Source organism: Pholis gunnellus, assembly GCF_910591455.1.
Source record: "Pholis gunnellus genome assembly, chromosome: 19".
Lineage (NCBI taxonomy): Eukaryota > Metazoa > Chordata > Actinopteri > Perciformes > Pholidae > Pholis > Pholis gunnellus.
The window spans coordinates 13,352,734-13,374,599 of record NC_136546.1 but is presented as its reverse complement, the minus strand read 5'-3'; the positions used below and the strand labels follow the sequence as shown (position 1 = coordinate 13,374,599).

Below are 21,866 nucleotides of genomic sequence, written 5' to 3'. Positions count from 1 at the left end.
AGCCTGCGGCTAGCAGCTAACGGTGCTAGCATCAGGAGCAGTGCAAACAATGGCAACAGTGCGAACAGAGATAATAGTGCTGACCTGAGGGGGAACCGGAGGGTGACGAGCGCGTTGTGACAACACACAGGGAGAGAGCTCTCTGCTCAGGTAGACGTTACTCCACCACTATATCTGAACATAGCAAATAGCTGTTTACTGCTAAATTAATTTAAGATTCAAAACACTTAATAATGTACAAGTTCAACACACACATGTAATTAAATAGAGTTTATTAAAAGAGTTGCAATTAAAATTGAATTGAAATAAATAAAATAAAGCCCCATATAGGTAGCCTGTTAACGCATGTGTGAATGAATAAACAAACTCGCACAACTGGAAAGGATTTGAAGCTATTGAAACACACAAATTACCTTGATTAAAAAGAAAAAGAAATCAACCTGGTCCAAACATAGGACACATGGGTGGTACATGCGCCATTATCTTAATTACGCACAAAAAAGAAAATCCAAGAGCTTGAAGCAAAATGTATTCACAAAAAAAGTCATGTCAAAATGAAAGTATTTGTCGGATTGGGTTTGCATATATTGGTAGCGGAGCTCCAGTCCATGTTGTCTGTGTCTTACATGTATCTGTTCTTGACGTACTCCCTGTACATCAGCATGTCCTCCCTGCACAGCACCCTCAACTGCCCCTGACCCATCAACACATGGCTCTCAAACTCCTCGCGGCTGTCTCTGTCGACCTGCGGTGGAGAAAGGCCGTAGATGCTGTCCTCCGGGAAGCAGGACACCGGCTCTCTGAGAGAAAGGGACGGAGACACGGGGCAGAGACGTGTTCAATTAATGCCGCGAGATCATCAAAAAAAAAAAACACAGTAAGGGGCTAGAGAAATGTTTTATTCCAACCAACAACATCTCGTGAAAATCTGCTGGAGAGAGTGAGTCATTGAGAGGACTGATAATGGAAACAAGAGGATTGTCGAGAAGGCTGCGTTCACTGCAGAATTACTCAGTCAGCCAGCTCAACAGCAGCTGAGGCCCCAGTGAGCCGCTGCTCAGACACACGGCTGCATTATAAATGCACTTCATTGGCTGAATCACAGCCACAACAAAGGCTCTGGTAGACCAAGGAAGCGCCGAGATCAATATTGAACGAAGTAAATGTCATCATGGAGTCCTCAACTAAATTATAATGATATAACTAGACCTGCAAGTAAGTATATTGAAACTAAAGATGTCACTGTCACGAGGCGACCAAGCGGCTGAGAGGCTTTAATATACAGTACATCACATGTGTTTATATACAGTACATCACATGTGTTTGTGGTTTCCATCCAAATATAGCACACGTTTTTATTTCATTAAGATGAACAGCTTGAGTGCCATTAAACCATTGGGACCCAACACAAAGCTTTCTACCTCAGCCAAGCGTATTTCGAGGTTTGTTGCAAAATGATGTTGATTTGTATATAGCAAATTGTATGCCAAGATGCAGTGTGTGAATGGGTGACTGATGACATGTAGTGTTAAAGAGTGGTTGGAAGACTAGAAAGGCGCTATACAAGTAGAGTACAGTCCATTTACCAAAGAAGAAAACAAAACATAACCAGTTATATGACAATATAACAAAACACTCACAATTCTAATTCATTTTTTAAAAGTCAAAGGGAGTATCGGGACTTTGTCTCAAAAGCTTGAAAAGGAGACAGACTATTCAATTAGCCTTTACTTTCTTCTCTCGATCAGGTAACAAATAAATAGGTTTTGCTCTGTGAAACAGACACGTTTTGATTTCCGTTCTGTCTGATGACTTGTGGCGACTCTTCACACACAGCCGACATCTCAGCAGCTCTGACAGATCATCTTCATAGCCAACATGCCACACGATGTGAAATGTGAAGCAGGGATCCCCAGCTACAAAGAGTTTTTCTTCCTACATTGTCACACTTGCAGAAACAGCTGTGAAACGTCGATCAGTTGGGTTAATAGTGTGCCAGCTACATGTCGGATGAGCACCGTCGAGAGCTTGTTGTAAATTACAGATGTTCACGCTTTGACAAAATGACATGGAAATGTAAAACTTTATTAAATAACTATTTTTATATCTCATAGTTACAATAAAGCTTGCGTACAACACCTTTGTCAGACATATACTTTAAAGACAGTCCCTGATCTTTTTTTAGTCATAACTGTGCATCCGTCTGGATCTGTGACTTAAAAGTTGATCATAATTTGAGGAGGAAACAAATCAACACACCTCACTGATACCTCTCAGCAGCTATCCGCCATATCGTATATCCTTTCCGCTTTTATCATCACTGATTGAGTCAGCTTCGCTCATGCCTCATCGGTCAACAAAGGAACTACACAGAGGGAGGATTCAGACTAAAGGACTCCAAACGGGGAAAACATGTTTGGGGGGGCTGTAAAAGTGTCTTAAAAATAGCGCTGTTGCACAACAGCAGACGCACCCGCTGAACCTCGTGGACCTGAAACGAGGATGACATAATTGGTATTGATGGACTAACGAGTGGACGGAGTGATGAAAGGTGGAGATATAGGCGGGCGAGGAGGGAGGCAAACTGAACAAGGATGAAAAGACATTTTGATTCCCAGCCGACTGAGGCAGCTGTAAAGCCCAAAACTGTATGTCTACGGCACATTAATCTATTTCCTTTGAGCAAACATGCATGTACAAAAAAAGAGAGCTAGCGAAGCATAGTGAGCTGGGACATACACAACTAAGGACCTCCTCCCAGTCGTGTCAATTTCACATGAGCGTCAACCTTTCTTCCTCTGAATAGTGACCTTTGGCTCCATCTGGCTTTATAGAAAGTTGTGGGCCATGACAAACCTTTGTTTTTGCCCTTTCTTTACCATTTTTTGATTGGGTACAGGTAGCATTTCAACGAGTATGTTCCATCAAAGCTATGCAGCTCAACATCAGAACCCATCTGGCTAACTGGATGTATTGTTAGAGCAAAACAATAGAACAACCTCTCAATCCTCTTGTGCCACTGCTGCCTCTGGGCTCTTTCTCTTAAACATAAATAATAACCCTTTCATCTTCAGATAAAAGGGTTATTATTTTAAGTAGGGGCTTACATTTGTAAGAACACTGCGAAACGTGTGGGTGAGACTGACCGGGAAACAAGAAGTAAAGAAAGAGTGTTTGGTTATCGTGGATGAAGATTAGACAGCGCACAGCTAGACTTTCTTGGAGACCACTTAGGGCGAGCAACTGTGTTCACGTGTACCAAGAGGGATTCCTCTTCAGCTGCTCTTCCCTGAGGTTTCTTCTATTCTTTCCTCCAGTTAAAGGGGTGGATAGGACAGAGGGAGCCTCATGCTGCTCGGATTGTAATATTTGTGATGTGTAATAATTGGCTAAATAAACAAAACTGATGACTTGACTACTGGAGATGTTGAGAGTTACTTGAAAAGTGTCATATTATAACAACTACTCATATTGCAACGTATTGCTTAATATCACACGTGTGTGAGGATTATTGAGTTTGGGTACATATGGGTAAATGTATCTTTTTTTTTGTCACTGTGTGTGTGTGTGTGTGTGTGTGTGTGTGTGTTTGGGTTCATTCGTCACATGTTTTACTCACAAGCAGATGATGTTTGCCAGGTTTATGTGCTCGGTTCGTTCCACCCTGTGCTGGCTCTCGCCCAGATGTGCAAACCTGCAGGGAAAACAAAAAAACGCAAAGTGAAAAAGACAACTATTGCTACAAAATTGACAAAAATCTACAGTATGTTTTGAATCCTGCCTTGGATATTCCTATATTATATTTCTATCGCTCCAGCTCTCTCTCTCTCTGCCCTATTTCTACACTGTCATCTGTCAAATTATGGCATAAATATCAATACAAATTATGTAAAAAAAGTTGAGCAGCATATCTGTTGAGATCTCAAATGTCATCAAATCTCAAATTTCACCGTAGGATATTTTTCTCTCGCAAAGACACAATAACATGCAACTGTTGAGAGTTCCCCTCTGGCTCTTGCTTATGATTATTTAATATTAATGCACTGATTAGCAGAGCTTTGGCTGCAGCTAACATCTTTGGAGCAATTTCAACTCCCACCCTCAATAATGAATGCAGTTTCATTCTCATTATGTGCCACTACAGCAGGAGGATATGAACGACATTCTTCACAACAAAAGTTAATTCCCCTGCTCCAGTCACGCTTCAAAACTGTGTCTGTCATCCACAGATGCTTTTTGTACATCTGAAAGTAATAACACAATTATAGAAAACTGCCTTTTGGTTGAACTAATGACAGCTCATGTCCACACAGAGAATAACCTGTGATAAGTGGTCATAAGTTGCTATATTTTAAGGGGTCAAAAGCCAAAATTGTTCTCGTTGGGTTTATATTGCATACAAGTTTGTTTAATATCAAACATGTGTTCCAGACAGTAAATTACACTCTCAAGATATGCCGCACTTAATGGAATTCATTAATGTATAAGTTTATGTATTTGCTATAATATTAAGTGTACTTGTTAATCTACAAATGTTAATTATTGCTTCAAAGACAGGACCATACACGACACTGAAATAACACACTGGGCCAGTTATCCGCAGGGGGCTTTAGGATGGCAGCGTGCGAGAAAAAAAGGAGCTATTAAAGCTCCTTCAAATGCATCACATTGTATCAAACGTGCAGTTCTCATCCAAAGAACAGATAGTTGTGTTCATTTTCAGAGCCTGATGGCGGCTATTCACTGTATCTCATCAACATGGTTGCGAGCAGGCAGGGAGAAAGGACAAAAGGAAATAGAAAGGACAGAAAGAAAAAGAAACTGGCGGGTGAAAGGAGGGGAGAGGTGGACGAACAGCAGTGAGGTCAGAAGTGTGATGCACACAGCAGGGCAGAGTTGACAATGTCCCTTTAGCAAAATGACAGATATCCCCCTGAGGGGGCTGCTGACACTTACTGCTTGTTCCTGGTTGTGTGGTTGTGTGTGTGTGTGTGTGTGTTACTTTCTCTAGCTAGCAGCGACTGATCAGCAAAACATGAGAAACATCTCAATATGATGCAGTTTAGTTCAACGCCACGGGAAACTGCAACCTCAATATAACATACATTTTGTTTAATGATCACCTGTCTGGCAGTGTCAATAAATACTGAACATTATTATCTTTGTAAAGGTTGCATTAATGGCTGAGCAGTTGCATTGGATTGCATTAGATTTTAAAATATATACACTCTGGCTCAGTGTGCATTCATTGTAATATGTGTGCCAGCTTTGTGCTCATTACCTTTCGTAAATGAGCAGGTCTTTCTCTGCAGGAAACTCAGCCAGATCGAGTCCATAGGGCTCCTTCACCGACTGCTGCTGGATCTCCTGAGGAGGTGAGCGGGGAAAGGTAAGAAGCTGCAGTACACGTGTGCGTGACCAAGACAGAAAAAACACAAAAAGAATTTCACAGAAGTTTTACCACAACTTTAAAAAAATCTGGCTAACAGCCAGCTCCTTCAAACAGCTCATCAAGTAGCTGCAACTCAAAGCGCAAAATCATACAGACGAGGTCATGCGGTTCAGCCGCTTCCCTACAACTGATTCACTACTTAAAGACGGCCCAAGGAGTGTAATTTAAGCAACTATGAATGTAATCTGGTTATTTGGTGTCTGATGAGGTGGTTTCATGTTCAGAGACAGTGCCCTCCTGGGGGTCTTGCACACAGAGTCCAAAGTTTAGAGGGACATAATAATAATAATAATAATAACACATTTATAAAAAGGTCAGACCGGTTCGAGCTGATATGTGGGACGATTGTGTAATCAGAACTCTTTCAGTCATTCCGGAAGTTTGAAAATACAGAAGTAAAATTAAGATAAATGGTAGGTAAATCAAGTTGGAAGATAATAAAGTCATAACAAAGGGCCGTGGTTATGAGAGTATGATCTGGTAAGAAACAGGAAATATATGAACAACAGCTTCAATTAAAAGTGCAATTAAACAATGAGATGTGGCTTAATCACCTAAACTATTACAAAATTAAATAAAACTATTGCCAATGATAATTCATCATTACACAATGCTATGAGAACAGAAAGAAAAAAGAAAAACAATACATATTTCCAGGTGTATTTCCTCATCAGGACATCAGGAATAATTCGTAGGAAACTAGTCATCAAGCCAAATTAAGTCCAATAAATAAAAAATGATTTCAGCATTTCATTTTATAAAAGGTTACCTAATCAAAGGGAGCATGATAATGAGCACTGTACTGCTGTGATCTATTACGCATTTGTATTAAGCACAAGGCCGATGATCAAATAACAGCTCGCTGCAACAGTGAGAACAACAGAAAGACTTCTCTGGAAACATATCACAACAACAGCAGAGTGAGGCCCATTGCATTTGTATTGAGTAAGAACAATACGATGAGGCTACAGTGGACACGTGCTTAGACAACAGAAAAGGTGAGAGAACGTAGTATGGTCTGACTCATCTCCGTTTCTGTGTTCACGTGCTGGTTGGTCGGGGGGGGGGGGGGGACATTTCATGTAAACAGCATGAATCCTTCTTGCCTTGTGGCCTGGTGCGAGATTGCGGGGATGCTGTTATATTGCTGTTGTGAGTGTTTTCTTGGCAGACATCGGAGCATTTCATAACAACTGAGCATGATCTGACTACTGCAGTGTAACCCGTGTGAAAAGGGACCTTCTATATCATGGTTATGTCGTTTTACATTGTGAATCTGACACAATATACTAAAATATGATCATTTGAAAAAACAAATCACATGGAAATTCTTGAAAGACATCCTCCTTTATGTTCCAAACATTCTCTTCTGTTTCAAGGTAATAATGTACAAATGACATGTTTAATGTTATGACTTGTTACGTGGAAACAACACAAGGTAGTTCCTGTGTAATGACCGTGATTAAGGGCTGCTAACCGTTTCTATTGAATTCCATGGTAGCATTAGATTAAACCAAATATCAAGAGGCGTGATGATTACCTGGAAAGGGAACTAAGTGGTGATGGGATTTCAAGGATGAATTTACCACGACGGTGATAACATTCTTTTGTATACTTGGTCACATGACTGATTAATGGATTGGATATAAGGAAACGAGGGTGTTCTTCTGGGCGTGTTCTGGGGAAGAGTTGTCCGGTGTGTTTTAATTGTAAACCTGAATCAAATGAATCCCTGAAAGATCGAGGTACTCATAAAGCAGCACTGTGGTCAAATCACGGATTTGTAGCCATGGATTTGGCCATGGTAAGACTTAACAGAAAGAATTATGATATCGTGATGAAATTATAAATCCTGGAGGTGTAATTTACGGACTGAGAGAAGCTCATTATGTAACAGCACACACCGGAGTGGCCATTGTTCTCTTTAACTGCAATATGCTCAACATACTGTGATGCCTTCCATTTTCATAATGTATCGATCCAAGGTGCAGGGAGAGGAGAACGTATGAGGGTGTTCCAGGACCATGTCCAACAAACAGCAGCTGTGAACACACACACGCACACACAAACAAACGGGCGCGCGCACGCACACACACACACACACACACACACACACACACAGACACGAACAAAACACAAAGAGGCTCGCACAAACACAGAGTACGTTAGAACACACACACCTCCTGCACCATATACACGATCATATGGCGTGTGAGAACACAAACGTGTAGGTAAACACATACTTACTTATATGTTACACCCCACACACACACACATGTTCATTCAGGCACATGTGTGCCCGTATTGAGGGGAATATTAAATGAGCATGTGTAATTACATGGTGAGAGTAGTAATGATCTGATGTTTAAATATTTCAACAGTTTTGTTTTGTGCTGGCACCCGAGCAATCCATTCTCGGGGACGGGCTCGGAGGCAGAGACACGTGGCGCATGAGCGTGGGCGGTGTTTGTGTGTGTGTGTGTGTGTGTGTGTGTGTGTGTGTGTGTGTGTGTGTGTGTGTGTGTGTGTGCGCGCCAAAACACGTGAGCTAGCTGTCCAGACCAAAATATTCATGATCAGCTGCCGGCTCAAAGCCCCGAGAGGAAAATAAGAGAATACCTACAGAGGTCCTATTGAATTCTCTTTGGTTCAGATTCTCTGTGGACAGTTTTGCTATATTTCTTTTTCCATAAAAATAGTACATTATGTAGGATCTTCAAAATCCATCTTGTGCTCAATGGCTGCTGACATAAAGATGGGAATTGAGAAATATATATATTTTCTACAAAACACTTTTTTCAATTTAAAGGAGTAGTTTAACATTTTGGGAAATATGCCTATTCGCTTTCATGCCTAGAGTTGAATGAGAAAATCAACACCACTCTCTTATTTGTCTTTTACATAAAAAGCTCACAAGTAGATGATTAGCTCAGCTTAGCTTAGCATAAAGACTGGCAGCAGGAAGAAGCGTCCTGGTGTCTTGTCATCACTGCACACAGACAAACCTACCCCACCCCTGCTCTAAACTATACATTATAACACGTGGTGAACTATACAGCGAGAGACGCAGCTGGTCTTAATGTTTAAGGGTTTGATACCAGAAAATCTCAATGAATGTAGTAGAAAGGAAATAAATCAAAACCGGAACTGAACAAAATCACAGATGTCACCAAGACACCATTAACAAAAGAACATTGTGGGCAGGATGCAATAACAAGAAAACATTTGCTTAACAACCGACCTCTTTTCAGATGTGTCCAGAAATAACCACTGACTTTGTCAAAGCAGACTTAGACCCTCACAACACATCTCTCTTCACAAGAGGAGATTAAATGAGACATCACTAAGTGAAGACACCTGCTGTCCTAAAAGCAGACAAAATCCCAAGACACAAGTCCTACATACACGTCTTAATGACACCAGGGCCTTAAAAGGAGGAAGCCATGAAAGTAACACAAGGGAAAAACAAGAACCAGAAATAAGTGGTGTTCCTATCAAATCCCAGTGAAATCTCGATCACGTTGGACATAATAATGATTACGCTGCATGAACAGCTGCAGACATAGCAGGCTGGTTTCAGCAAGAATGCTTCCTGTACAGACAATGTTTCAGAATAACACAAGTCAGGACAAAAAGATCTAATGATTAAAAACTCCAAATTAAAACACAAATCTCAGCAATCTTGCATTTCCATATCACCACACAAACAGATAAAATAATATATTTATAACAACGATTGTAGATTTTAGCTTTCATTATCGAGTTTACCTTTGTTTCTCCAGATTTTGATTGAAATGTCACAAATTAAAGTTAGTTTCTTATTTCATGTCACCGGTTGGCAACATGAGTCTGATTCAGACATCCATTTCTTCGTTTCATTAGTATTTAAGGCAGCGTGGATCAAGTTTTACAGGTATGTATACAGTACTGTATGTGAAGAGGGTCAGGTCCATTATGCAAAGAGATGGAGAAACTCCCACACTCCTCTTCTACTCTCCCTAAAATGAGCATCAACACAAACCCACGCCATTTAGACCCTCGGGTGTGGAAACCCCAGTCACGGAGCTGATTAAATCTACTTCCCAATGACGCAAACAGAAACACAGAACGTTTTTCTTTGTGGACTCAGGGGGAAGTGGGAGGAGAACAATACAATTAGTGTAGCATACTTAAATTGGTATGCAAAATGCTATTGACGTCCAGAGTACAGCAGGTGGCATAAACTGGGATAACATTTCCCAGAGGTCCTTAGAGAAGATTTCATATCCTTGAATAATTAGATGATTTCATTTGATAGGCTGCTTTGTTTCCTCCATATTAAACAATTTAGTGTGTTTGTGTTTTCACCTTAAATCTAATCAAACTGTGTTTCCTTGATGTCAATCTATTTCCAGACATTGGATATTAGATGCTTTGTGTTTTCATACCTCCTGTGTCCGAGTGCTCTCTCCGGTCTCGGTGAGCAGTTTGATCGGGGTAGAGCGTTGGGACACGGATCCGTCATCGTCGCGGTCCTCTTCCGAGTCGTCCTCCGATGTGCTGCTGATAGCCTCTTCACTCGGGGGAGGAGGGGCGCTGGCTGCAGTTTTCCTCTGGAGCAGCGTCTCCTCCTTACTGCTCTTGTTGCTGCAAATAACCACAAACAGCCACAACGATTCACATATGCAAGAACACACTTAATGAGAGCGTTGGTAATTAATATTCATACATATTTTTGAAGAATATTTGCTTCTCTACGTTGTGAGGCCATGTATCAAGCAGTCAAGCAGCAGGACCAGAGTGTTTTACGAGACTAAATTGCCCATCACAGTTGCAATGACGTACTTCGACAGCAAACTGTCTTTTACCTGGAATAAAAAGAAAAAGCTCAGACGCATCATCCTTCTACTGCAGATGTCTAAAGAGCGCCATTGATTTCGCTAGCCTGGGTGAGTTACCAAATAGTGTTCGTTAATATTTTTAAGATCACTCAAAATATTCAGAACCAGTCCAAACTCCTCCCTTTCCCACGTGTCTGCTTCTGCAGGTAGGCAGAAGCCAGAAAGTGCTTGTTTTCCCTGCAGTTTTGTTTTTAATGGGCCGTTCTGGACAGTGCCCAGCAATTAGTGGTGTCACATTTTTGTTGCTATTTATTTCTGTAAATCCTGTTTTTGTTTTAATTGTAATATTGTCTATATTTTAATTTAAAGAGTCATTTCACTTAATTTCTGATCTTTATATTTGGCTTGTTTTGGCTTTTCTTGATGAAGCGATAGAGTGTGATTTTGAATTGTTGTTATTGTTACGGTTATTGTGTTGGTGTGGACCCCAAGAAGATGAGCGATCACTTTGTGGAAGCTAACAGGAATCCAAATAAACAATAATCATTTATAGAAAACATTGAAGCACTGCAGACCATTAGAGGGGTCAGGTGTAGTGTAGTTGTGTTCGGGCTGTACTACAATATAGTGGAGACAATTATAAGTCATCAGCACATGATGTTTCTAATCTAGAAGCTAGTGTGTCATAGTATGTGATGTGTGTGCAGGAGTGATTATTTTAAAAAGATATGCACACACACACACAGTTCATCACAGGTGAATTCAACACTGTGTGTTCTAAACAAAGACAGAAAAAAGGACAGGGCCTTGTTTTTGGTAACCTGAGAACAGAGTGTCAAATTCAGCCATGTGTATGAGGACACAGTGACATGGAATGTATTACATAAGAAACACCAACCAAAACATCACAAATGTGTTATGTACGTAACCTGAGATGCACTCACCCCAGCACTGACTTTCCTGTTTCCTCTGGCTTTCGAACTGTGAATGGGCTTGGATCTACTCCAACTGTCTTGGGCATAAATTCCCTTTATGAGCACAAATGAGAAGGGAACACATTAGCTGGCAACCTGCAGTAACATCACAAAAACAGTGAATGAATGTTTGGCACACTATTTATCAAAGTTGTTTCCCGTAAACCAAATCTGTGACGACTGGCCCAATGTCAACAAACATTTCACCAATGTTTCAAGGTGCTAAATTAGAAATTCAGAGCATAATATAGCAGCACACAACTATTTGCTTTGTAAAGATATAGTGAAGTAATGGCGTCCTGAGCAGAGAATGACGTCACACACTGTTAGCACCGTCAGCGCTGTTGCGGTTGTTTGCACTGTTCGTGCTGTTAGCCCTAGTTTACTGCTAGCCGCAGGTTCAGCTTTTGCCATATTGAGAGCCGAGTGGAGGCAATACCTACAACCCGGTCCATTTTGGGGTTCTTTTATCTTTGATAGTGTAAAAGTTTGTGTGTGTGTGTGTATTCACCGTGCAGAGTTGGTCATGGCGATGCCGAATGTGTCATCAAAGGAGGTAAGCTCATAAGGCTTGAAGAATTCTGTGTAGATGTCGATACTCTCCTCAAAGCGGTTCACTCTCTTCACTTGGACCTTCTTCATGGTTTCCTCACAGGGGACTGCGTCCACACAGGAGGGCACAATCAAACACGCAGGAAAAAACTTTTAGAGACAATAATCCACACACCTAATATATAAATCTGGTGATATGTCCTATGAAAACCCTCAATATGAACAATGGATGTAACCTACTGATTAATAAGCCTGATATAGAGATTATCCCTCTGTGCCATAAAGCTCTATACAAAAACTATTAAAAACACCGATGAGTCACATCTGTTCTTTAACCATAAAGACTCATTAGTACACCAAATCTGCAGACAACTTAAAAGTTCCCAGCAAATACACTATGCCCTCTATGAGGAAAAGTTTCCCTTAAAAATGCTGGCAATTGTAAATTCAAACAAACATAAGAGAATTCCAAAGGCTGGCTGTGAATCTACCTCCATCTTGAACCTTAATGAGAATGAACAACTTTGATACTTTCATTAAAATGGATCCATGCATTAATCTGTCACACATTATGGATATTGGAGACATCATTGCATATATCATAATAGATACCTTCATCATAGGCCACAGGAAGGTAGGACAAGATTCCTGCTGACCACCACAGTGTGTAACTGGAGACAGACAAGATACACAAACTTGTAATATTTCCAGTAGGGTTGGGCAATATATCGATATCGTGATACAAGACTAGATATCGTCTTAGATCGCAATATAAGTGTTTTCCTGGTTTTAAAGGCTGCATTACAGTAAAGGGATGTACTTTTCTGAACTTTACCAGACTGCTCAAGCTGTTCTGTTATTTGCCTGAGTCATTATATCCACATGTACTACCGATGAGTACTTGTCGTTGTGTAAATATGTAGTGAAAGCACCAATGGTCAAGCCTACAATATCATTGAAATATTGATTTTATCCATATTGCCCAGTCATACTTTTCAGAAGATTTTCCACTGACTGATGTGTACTCTGCAATCTGCATGATCTCTTCTGGGACTTCACATAACCTAGATATAAAAATGGGCTTGGCTGGACCACCCACTGTACAACTCCTGAATACATACGCCCTTTATCCGATATTACCAATTTGAGTGAAAGCACCAATTATGATTTAGTGTGCGATGTGCTACTTAGTGTGTGGCTGCTGAATTGATTTCGGTTCCAGCCATGCTAATTTCTTGGAATAATGGCTGAGCTACCGTGGCACATTGTGGCGACATAAACGAGTGTCCTGTAGCAGAAAACTGGGTCTAGTTTTATGTAAGCATGAAGACAATTGGGAACAAACAGCTTGCAAAGTAGTACACACATAAATGACAAGGACAGAACTGCTGTGGACCAATGTGATGAAAAACACAAAGTCAGTACTGAACAACGAGTAAGGACGCACCAAATGACAAGCCAACAATGAGCACATCAAAGGGCACTAAAACATTAGCTTGGCCAGAAAATGGCTACAAAATTGTGCTACCTTTAAATAAGTATGTACAATAATATTCTAGCTATATAATTTTTTTGTTAATCCCATTGTCGAGAACCAGAAAATGGCCGATATAAGGTTAGTTCCAACCGAAAGCAATTATTTCAAAGTTAAAATAATTTGAAATTTCAGCTCAGCGCTCAGTGGCAATTTCGAGTTTCAAGTAGTATGTTAGCCAGTTAAAAGGAAACAGACGGAGATTTTTTATTCCGAGATATTACATTTTCCTATTATATTTTGTGGTTATGGCTGATCAAGTTTTACACGGCACAAGTCGGTGGTGCTTATGGGAAATGCGGTCTTTATTCTGAGAAGAAACTACCTCTTATGTCCACAGGGGCCGCCAAAACCCACACAAAATGAAAGGTCCTTGTAGTTGTTCATACACATTTGCGTTATGTAACCGCAGTTATGGTTTTCAAACACAAGCATGTGTGTGTACGTATGTACAGCAAGTATATGTGTGTTTGTAAGTGTACAAGTATGCGTGTTTACCTGCGTCTGTCTTGTGGGAGGGCCATGCTGTTCTTTTGATGCAGGTAGAAGTCAGTGGGCAGCTCCCACAGGTGTGGCTTGGACTCTGATGGCTGGTAGACTTGGAGAAACAAGTTGATGGCATCCTGTCTGTCAGCATCTAACAAAAAGCAACAACATAAGGGCATTATATTTAGTAAATATTCAAGTGAGATTAAAATTGCATGAAGAAATTATTATATTAATTAATTACTATACATATAATTAACATAAGAATCATCCACACAGTCCATAACTTTCTTTTGTTAAGAGCTTACCCTGGCTGTGTAATTATGTTTTTCTTTTTACCTACAGTGGACCTAATACAGCGTATTATTTATAATCTTATACTGTATATTCTAATTTTAGATTTATGTTAAACCTATCAAACCATCAAAAGTTTAATGACCCTCAAGACACACTTCACCAGTCCCTGACATTTACAAGAAAAGAGTAAAGACTGCAAAGGAGCCAATGAATTAAATTTAAGTGAAGCTGAACTCACTCAAGCACATGTCCTCTTCACATGAACAGGAAACTTACCAGTAAAAGAACTCTCTGAACCACCACACTACAACATGCTTGGCTATGGGAGCGTGCTAAAATAATCTCTATAAGTGTTTGTGCGCGTGTTTTGCCTGTTGCCCAGTTTGGTGTCATTTAATTCCTCCCCCAACTGTGAAGCCATGTGCATGCTGTTCCAACACTTGCATTAGATAATTAGAAACTAAATTGGCTTCTATTAAAGCCTGCTACCAAGACTTTCTCTTTTTCAATCAAAACACATCATGAGATAAGAGTTATGGATGAGCTGTCAACATAATGTACATGTGAAACAGAGGTAACTGACAAAAATCCATGTCTCACAAGATGAATTAATGAAATGCACAGAGTAAAACTCTGTCAGGTCCGTTTCATTTCAGCACACTTACACCACCCCCCCCCCCCCCCCCCCCCCCCCCTTTGACTCATCTCATCAAAACACTAAAATTTGCCCCCTCAAATTAGCATATGGCATTATGTACTCTACGTTTGTGTGTTCAAAACGTTGTGAGTCAGAGGGAAGCTGGCAGAGTGCTTTGGCAGAGATGTCAAAGCACAAGTCATCCGCTACAAACTGAGGGAGGATTGGTGTGAATGTTCTGATAAGTATCAGAAAAAAATGCATTTCCAAATATCTCCAAGACATTTTGAAGTGTCCTTCAAACTTGGTGTGAAAGGCACTGCGGATTACTGTGTCGAGAAAGCCAATTGGTGAGCTATGGCAGAGTAGAAGTCCTGGCCAATGAACAACCAATGGATCTCACACCGAGTGCATGTACATGCACGAAATTTTATTCCAATAAGTACCAGGTCAAGATTTAGAAATACGGATACTGTTACGGTTTAGTATTAAAAGCAGCTATGTACTATCAAGTTCCATGAGTTAAACGCATCATTCTTACACTTCTCAATACATTTCTATTTCCACTGTATGATTAATTACTTAATCAGTTCTTAATGGTAAATAAGAGTTTACAGCAATTAGGGGTGTAAGGGTGTATTAAACAAATTTTGTACTTGAACAATTTTGTACTTGAACTATTTTGAACGTGAAGATAGCGCGGCGGAAAGCGGACGTTTTTTCGGAGCTTTTGCACTGCAAAAAAAAAGGCATAAATCAATCAATCAATCAATTGTACAACAACAAGTAAGTTCCTTTGTCCAAACTGAGATGCACCAACAACTTCACATGAAATCAGGCAGATAGACAACAACTTCTGGACAGCACAGGAAAAACAAACAAACAGTCTGACGAAATGGCAAGACGGCAAAACAAAACACATGATGGTATGTTGCTATTGGGATGTAATAAAATATATTAAATACGATTATTTTGCTTCTACTATTTCATGCAATTATTTTTGTAATGCATGTCGCTATAAAAATACAGCTGACTTTTATTAACTTAAGCAACTTCAGCGAGCTACATAATCCGTAGCAAAAAAATATTTTAACATTGGATGGCAATAGAGTCTAGTGTTACCAGTATTCTTTGTCGGCCTAAACAAACGTTACCGTCCTGCTTTAGTACACTGAAATGATTCCTTGTGAATGCAGCATTATTCTTATTACTTTGGTGCTTTTCAGAGGGTGCAGAGGCATAAGTCAGCAACAGTCATCTTGGTGAATGACTTCAAATGACAAGACTTACTTGATATAGGTCGAGTATTGACTACTTGTGTATTATAGTCTCTGTGTGCGTTTATGTGTGTGCGCGCTGCATTATATAAGCCACTTGACATTTCAGTCCGAATAAACATTCTACTATTTTCCCGGATCTGCTCTGCAACCAACCAATGATCTCATTTTTCAAAATAAAGTGAATGAGAAGAGTGGAAAGCAAAGACGCAGACAGGAGGTCGACTTAGCAGGTCAAGTAGCACCACTCTATTACTCCTGACTTAAAGGGTAACTCCAATATTGTTCAACCTTGACCCCATGTTCTTGTGTCTAACTTCTTAATAGGGTCAAATATTTCTCAAATTAGTCCAGTATTGAGCAAGAGTGAGTGAGTGAGTGAGTGACACACACACACACCTGTTGCTGCCCAATATTCAGATTTCATCAAACTAAGCATTTCAGTGGCAAAAACAAGCGTAACGTAACGTTACATTGACGCTGAGCAATTGCCCTTACAGGTTGTTTCGCAGCTGCCGGTTGCAACGTTGTCCCTCAATACGGGACCAATTTCAAAAATTCTTGTCCCCATTAATCACAAAGACACAAAAACCATGGAAGAAATACCAAATGTATCCTTCAATACACAGTGCGCAACCTTCCTCTTCATATCTGGGGCTACAGATGCCACCTGTTGATGCGGACCAGTCACTAGCATGTTGTAAAAACACTTGAGTACAGGCATGCACATTTTCATCAACGCATTGTGTCTACCTAAAAACTAGGGTGTCATTTACAGATATTAGAAATCCAAATTGCAGGCACAGCAAAGCCACTATATCCAGTACTGATTGGCAATTAGATCCTTGTCGCAAATTGCAAAAGAGATAAAAAACATCAATCCATCCTCTCCAGATAATAATATCGGAAATCAAATGTCCTCAAAATATCCCTTTTCGCAGTTGTTGACAACAATTGAAGAAAAATGTCATTAAAAACAACTTTGAACAAGTACCCACAGTCTTCAGGGAACTATGCTGGATCTGACTTTGTGTGCCTAGCTGTTGATGCTGAAAAAGGTTCGTCCACATTTTGTCATTTTAAAACAATGTATTACATCAAAGGCTGGGGGAAAAAATGGTTTGTACTAAGTCGTGATTCAGTAACACAATATGATTTTGTATGATGTGGTGTTCAGGTTATGTAAAGTGCTGGGTTACTTTTTCCCGTATCAAAGTTACAACTAGACTATTTAGAGAAGCCGCAGGCAATCAAAGGTGGGACTATACTAGCACCGACCAGTCTTAAAAAACTGAGCAGAGCAGAGTTTAGCTCTGAATGAGGTTGTACTGTAGGTGCCATACGCCGTAAAAGCTTACCGTGGCAAAGCTAGCAGCATTAGCATAAATTGGGGGTTTGATATGGATGGATTTCAGGACAAAATGGATGGAGCAGGGTACACATGATCAAAATGAGAGATTAATGACCTGTATTGTCATAGAGCCGCTTCATAATAATTTTTTGTGCATGTGTGTAAGAAACGCACCCGAGAAAGCGTTGCTGTAGTAGCGCGACAGTGTCTGCATGATGTCTTTAGAGTGTTGTGTCCAGGGAGCGATCTTGCGGTAGGTCTTGACCCTGTGGACCAGCTGGGAGCCGCCGTACTGCAGCGACAAAGTGTCTCCATGGTCCTCATACAGCTCCTCAAACAACCTGGGTCACACACACACACACACACACACACACACACACACACACACACACACACACACACACACACACACACACACACACACACACACACACACACACACACACACACACACACACACACACACACACCCCACAAAAATATACATCAATATGGACAATGACCTTTCCTTGTGTTCAAAACACATATACCAAATGTGTTTAATAATAATAATAAAACGTATTCAGCTATAACAAGATATATGCTTACCTCACACAGTCAGTATCAAACTGGAGTTTGGGCTTGTCAATCATTCCCAGTGCATAAAGCTGATAGGCCAGCGCACACTTCCCCACCATGAACTGGGCAGTGTTGGTCCGATCCAGACAGTCCACGCAGTTGGTCCGCAACACACCAGTCTGCAACAACAGAGACTCATGAAACCTACCGATGGCGCCTCATTAATATACAGGATGTTAATGTATGTAGTCACGCACATACTACTTGGAAAGGCTATTAGTGGAGTATCAATAGCAAACATATCTCCATGCATTTACCTTCTGAAAGGGGTTGCCATTAAATTGCAGTTAACGGCTTCAATCATTTTAAGAAGATCACTGTATGTCAAGGTTTACATTAAAAACTAATTATGCAACTAATAGCGTTGGCCTAGTTTTGCAATGAATGCTGAGCTGCTTTTAAATAAATATTATGAGAAAAGCTGATTCCTTGGCCTATAAATCTCCCTGCTCTGAACTGAATTGTTACCTCATATAACTCAACTGATAAAGAGTCTCCATTAGTTAACACTACTATGTTGTTTTATTTTCCTATGGACAAAAGTTGCAAGTGAAACACAAATTTGGGAGAATATTTGAATTGTGACACGAAAGTTCCATGAAACCTGTTTACTTTGTGACATACCTGCACCCGTCCACTGGCTGTGATGTGTCCACCTACATCTCCCCATCTGAAAAATTACATTTAAATCAACTTAAAGAATAAAATACTGGAACCAGACAAAGGCACAACATATCAACTCTACTCTCCTACTCATCTTTTCCCCCTACAGGAGGTGTCACTGTTATAATAGCCATTTCAAGGCTGAACATAATGGACTAGATACAAACATACAGTGCAGATACTAATAACATTTTTTAAATTCAAATTGTTATTATTATTCCCTTTAATTAGAGTTAGATGTGAAGCTTGATACCACTCTCATGTCTGTATAGTAAATACAACGCTACAACTGGCAGACGGTTAGCTTAGCTTACAATAAAGGCAGGGAACAGTCCAAAAACGAATACCAGAGTGTAACCCCACATTAAACCAGATAAAAAAGATAATTAACATGTTAATTAGTGACCTTTGGAGGTGCTGGTAGTCAGATTTTGTTACCTTTGGACGGAGCCATGCTGGCTGTTATCCCCCTGCTTCTTTATGCTAAGCTAAGCTAAGCTAACTGACAGCTGGCTGTGATACCAATCTTATCATCTCACTCTTGGCAAAAAAAAAAAGGGAATAGGTGTATTTTTCAAAATGTTGAACTAACCCTTTAATGGCATTAAAATGAAAGTCCAAGAAGAGTCAGATACAGAACATGGTCCATTTCTGGCCCTGGTTTCTGTCTTTATTAGTTCTTTCTCCTCAATTCAAGACTCATTCATCACTTGAGAGTGAGAATAACTGCGAGGAAATCCTCCCTTTACATTGTTTGGAGGGGGAGCTCTAAAGACAAATAGCTGTTTTAAAGCAAAGTGCAACTCGTTGTGGCATGAACATTGTGACCTGATTGAGACCAATACGTGATAATAGTTGAAGTATTGAGTGTGTGTCTAACTAAATGTATACTTTAAAAGCAAGAATGGTATGATAAGAACAAGACAAACTAAATAAATATCTCTGATTAGCTTCATTAATTGTGAGCTAATTCATCATGTGCAGTATCTATGTGAACGCTTAGGAGAGTTTTGTTTGTGTGTATATGACAGTATACTGTATGTGCAGGAGTGCGAGTGTGTATAACAAAGAATGTGAGATGGCATTGGGGAATGCAAATGAAAGGGTTATGAGCACTTGCTGTGGCTTGGTCGTTGGGTTATGTAACAGAATGGTGATGTTGGGTGAGAGTGATTAATAAGACATGCTGGCAATGGAAGAGCCATGAGTTAAGTACATGGACGGAAATCTACTCAGCTCGTTAGCAGCAAACCCTCTGCGACAAAACTGTCATCAGGCATAATTCCCATTAAGAATTCATATCTGGAGAGTTTCAAAGTGAAGCTGTGTCGATAAATTTATGATTCTGAATATGTATGACAAGAAAATGGATGATACACCACCTCCCTAAGAAAAATAAGTCTGAGATGCAAATGCAGGAAAGACGGTGGCGTGGCTGGGCTCCTTCTTCTTACACTTTCTCTCATATCATTACTACCGCTCTCTCTTTTGAACCCCAATGTGACATCTAATTATCTAAGTTGTTTTCTTGTGAAAAATAAGAGAGTCCCTAAAGTGCCAAATACTGTTAGTCATTAGTTTCTGAAAAAGTGTCATTTTAGTTTAAGGTTTGCTTCATTTGGAAGTGTAATGCAATAGTTTGAGTGTTTACACACAACACCTAACTGAAGAAAGCTGTAAATCTGGTCCTAAGTGTGTGTGTGTGTGTGTGTGTGTGTGTGTGTGTGTGTGTGTCAGCGTCAAAGAAAAGCTCACCTGTCATCTGGTCTGATGGTATGACAGTAGAAGTCGGAGCGATTACTGAAGAAACCTGTGCGCTTAACCACGTTCTCTGCTATCATACTCAGACGGTCCAGAACGTTGCACAATTTACTAAGAGAAAGAGAAATGGAAAGATCATATTAACATTTTTTTTTCTGCAGCTGTAGCTGAGTCACAGTGATGATGTACAACTGTCTTTTCTATAATTTTTTCAAGGCATGAACATAAAGCCAAACAAGGCCAAATTCTGCCAAATTCAGGAAAATAAATGAGTTTCCTCTACAGATGATAATAATGACATAGCAAGGGATTTAAAAAAAATTTTTTTTTCAAGTGAGTGACATTTTTATGGGAAAAGTACAACATAAACAAGTTGGGTTTTCAGCTAATTTAAGCTCACTACTTTGGCATATTCATGGTCACCACCTCTTGGTGTAGCGGGCCATGTCCCAGGCAATGTAGTCGATGCAGTTCTCTGGAGGGAGGAACTGATTTAGGTTGATCACAGCTGGGTAGAGCTCCTCACTCAGAATCTTCTCATGTTTCCTTTTCTCTCGTTTCTGTAGCACAACGGAGAGATATACATGTATGTATCACATGTAGGACTAACTCCCCCACCCTCAGAGCTAGGAAATTCGGTCCAATAAGGACACCAGCACATAAAAGTCCGACATGCGAGATCAATTCAGGTCTTCTCCGCAGTCGTCCTGGAGAAAAGTAGAGCTGCGAGAAACTATCTAAAGGGTCCATGCAGAGTTGGGCATATACAGTATGTTGTGTGTGTAAAAAAATGATGTACAAATAATATGTTTATGTTAATAAAGCGTGCACACGCTCTCAGTCTGCCCCCGTGCCTGTGGTCACACAGTCCATTAAGGTATGACTCCATGAACTTATTTATCCGCACATAAACGCCTTTTTGATTGATCACCCTGGGTTAAAATGGGCTTGGAAGCATCATTTAGCAGCTCACTTCTCCATCCACACACCCAGCGGAGGCAAAGCAACACAGCAATCGGTCAGATAGCGAATGCATTTCAGCGAGGGCTTGTCCATACAGTCTGGCACAAACACTCACACATTCTAGACACAGATGAGAGACTAGACATATGCTACATGTGCACATATATTTACAAAAACACACATCTGGTGTTCACAGTAAAAAATCTGGATTATAGGTGTCCTGAACGATAAAATGAATCAAAACAGTCACACATGTACATACGAGATGGGACTGGACGACTGGCACTGTTATGGACAGAAATGCGTACCGTAATTATTTTAACGTATAGGTTTATGTAGTAAAATGAATGGACTCGAATTCAGTTGGCTGGTTGGAAAAGTGGTTCACATGCTTGGCCATGTGCTCTCTTCCTCTCTTAACATACAAACATACACCGACCCATGACAAAACCATGCACTCATCCCGGTGTGACGCCGGTAA

The 21,866-nt window shown here is 40.3% G+C and overlaps 1 protein-coding gene across 1 annotated transcript in view; it reads right to left on the bottom strand.

Moving 5' to 3' along the window:
* Positions 1-257: 257 nt before the first annotated feature.
* fig4a (FIG4 phosphoinositide 5-phosphatase a) overlaps positions 258-21,866 on the bottom strand; it is a 35,803-nt gene continuing 14,194 nt past the window's right edge. The window contains exons 12-24 of the mRNA XM_079180804.1: positions 20,849-20,982; positions 20,417-20,533; positions 18,623-18,668; positions 17,969-18,117; positions 17,555-17,721; positions 13,831-13,969; positions 12,411-12,469; positions 11,758-11,905; positions 11,217-11,300; positions 9,880-10,078; positions 5,282-5,367; positions 3,620-3,694; positions 258-800 (exon numbers count right to left, since the gene is read on the bottom strand). Of these exons, the coding sequence (XP_079036930.1) occupies positions 623-800; positions 3,620-3,694; positions 5,282-5,367; positions 9,880-10,078; positions 11,217-11,300; positions 11,758-11,905; positions 12,411-12,469; positions 13,831-13,969; positions 17,555-17,721; positions 17,969-18,117; positions 18,623-18,668; positions 20,417-20,533; positions 20,849-20,982 (1,581 nt within the window). The 3' untranslated portion in view covers positions 258-622. The remainder of the gene's footprint in view (positions 801-3,619; positions 3,695-5,281; positions 5,368-9,879; positions 10,079-11,216; positions 11,301-11,757; positions 11,906-12,410; positions 12,470-13,830; positions 13,970-17,554; positions 17,722-17,968; positions 18,118-18,622; positions 18,669-20,416; positions 20,534-20,848; positions 20,983-21,866) is intronic.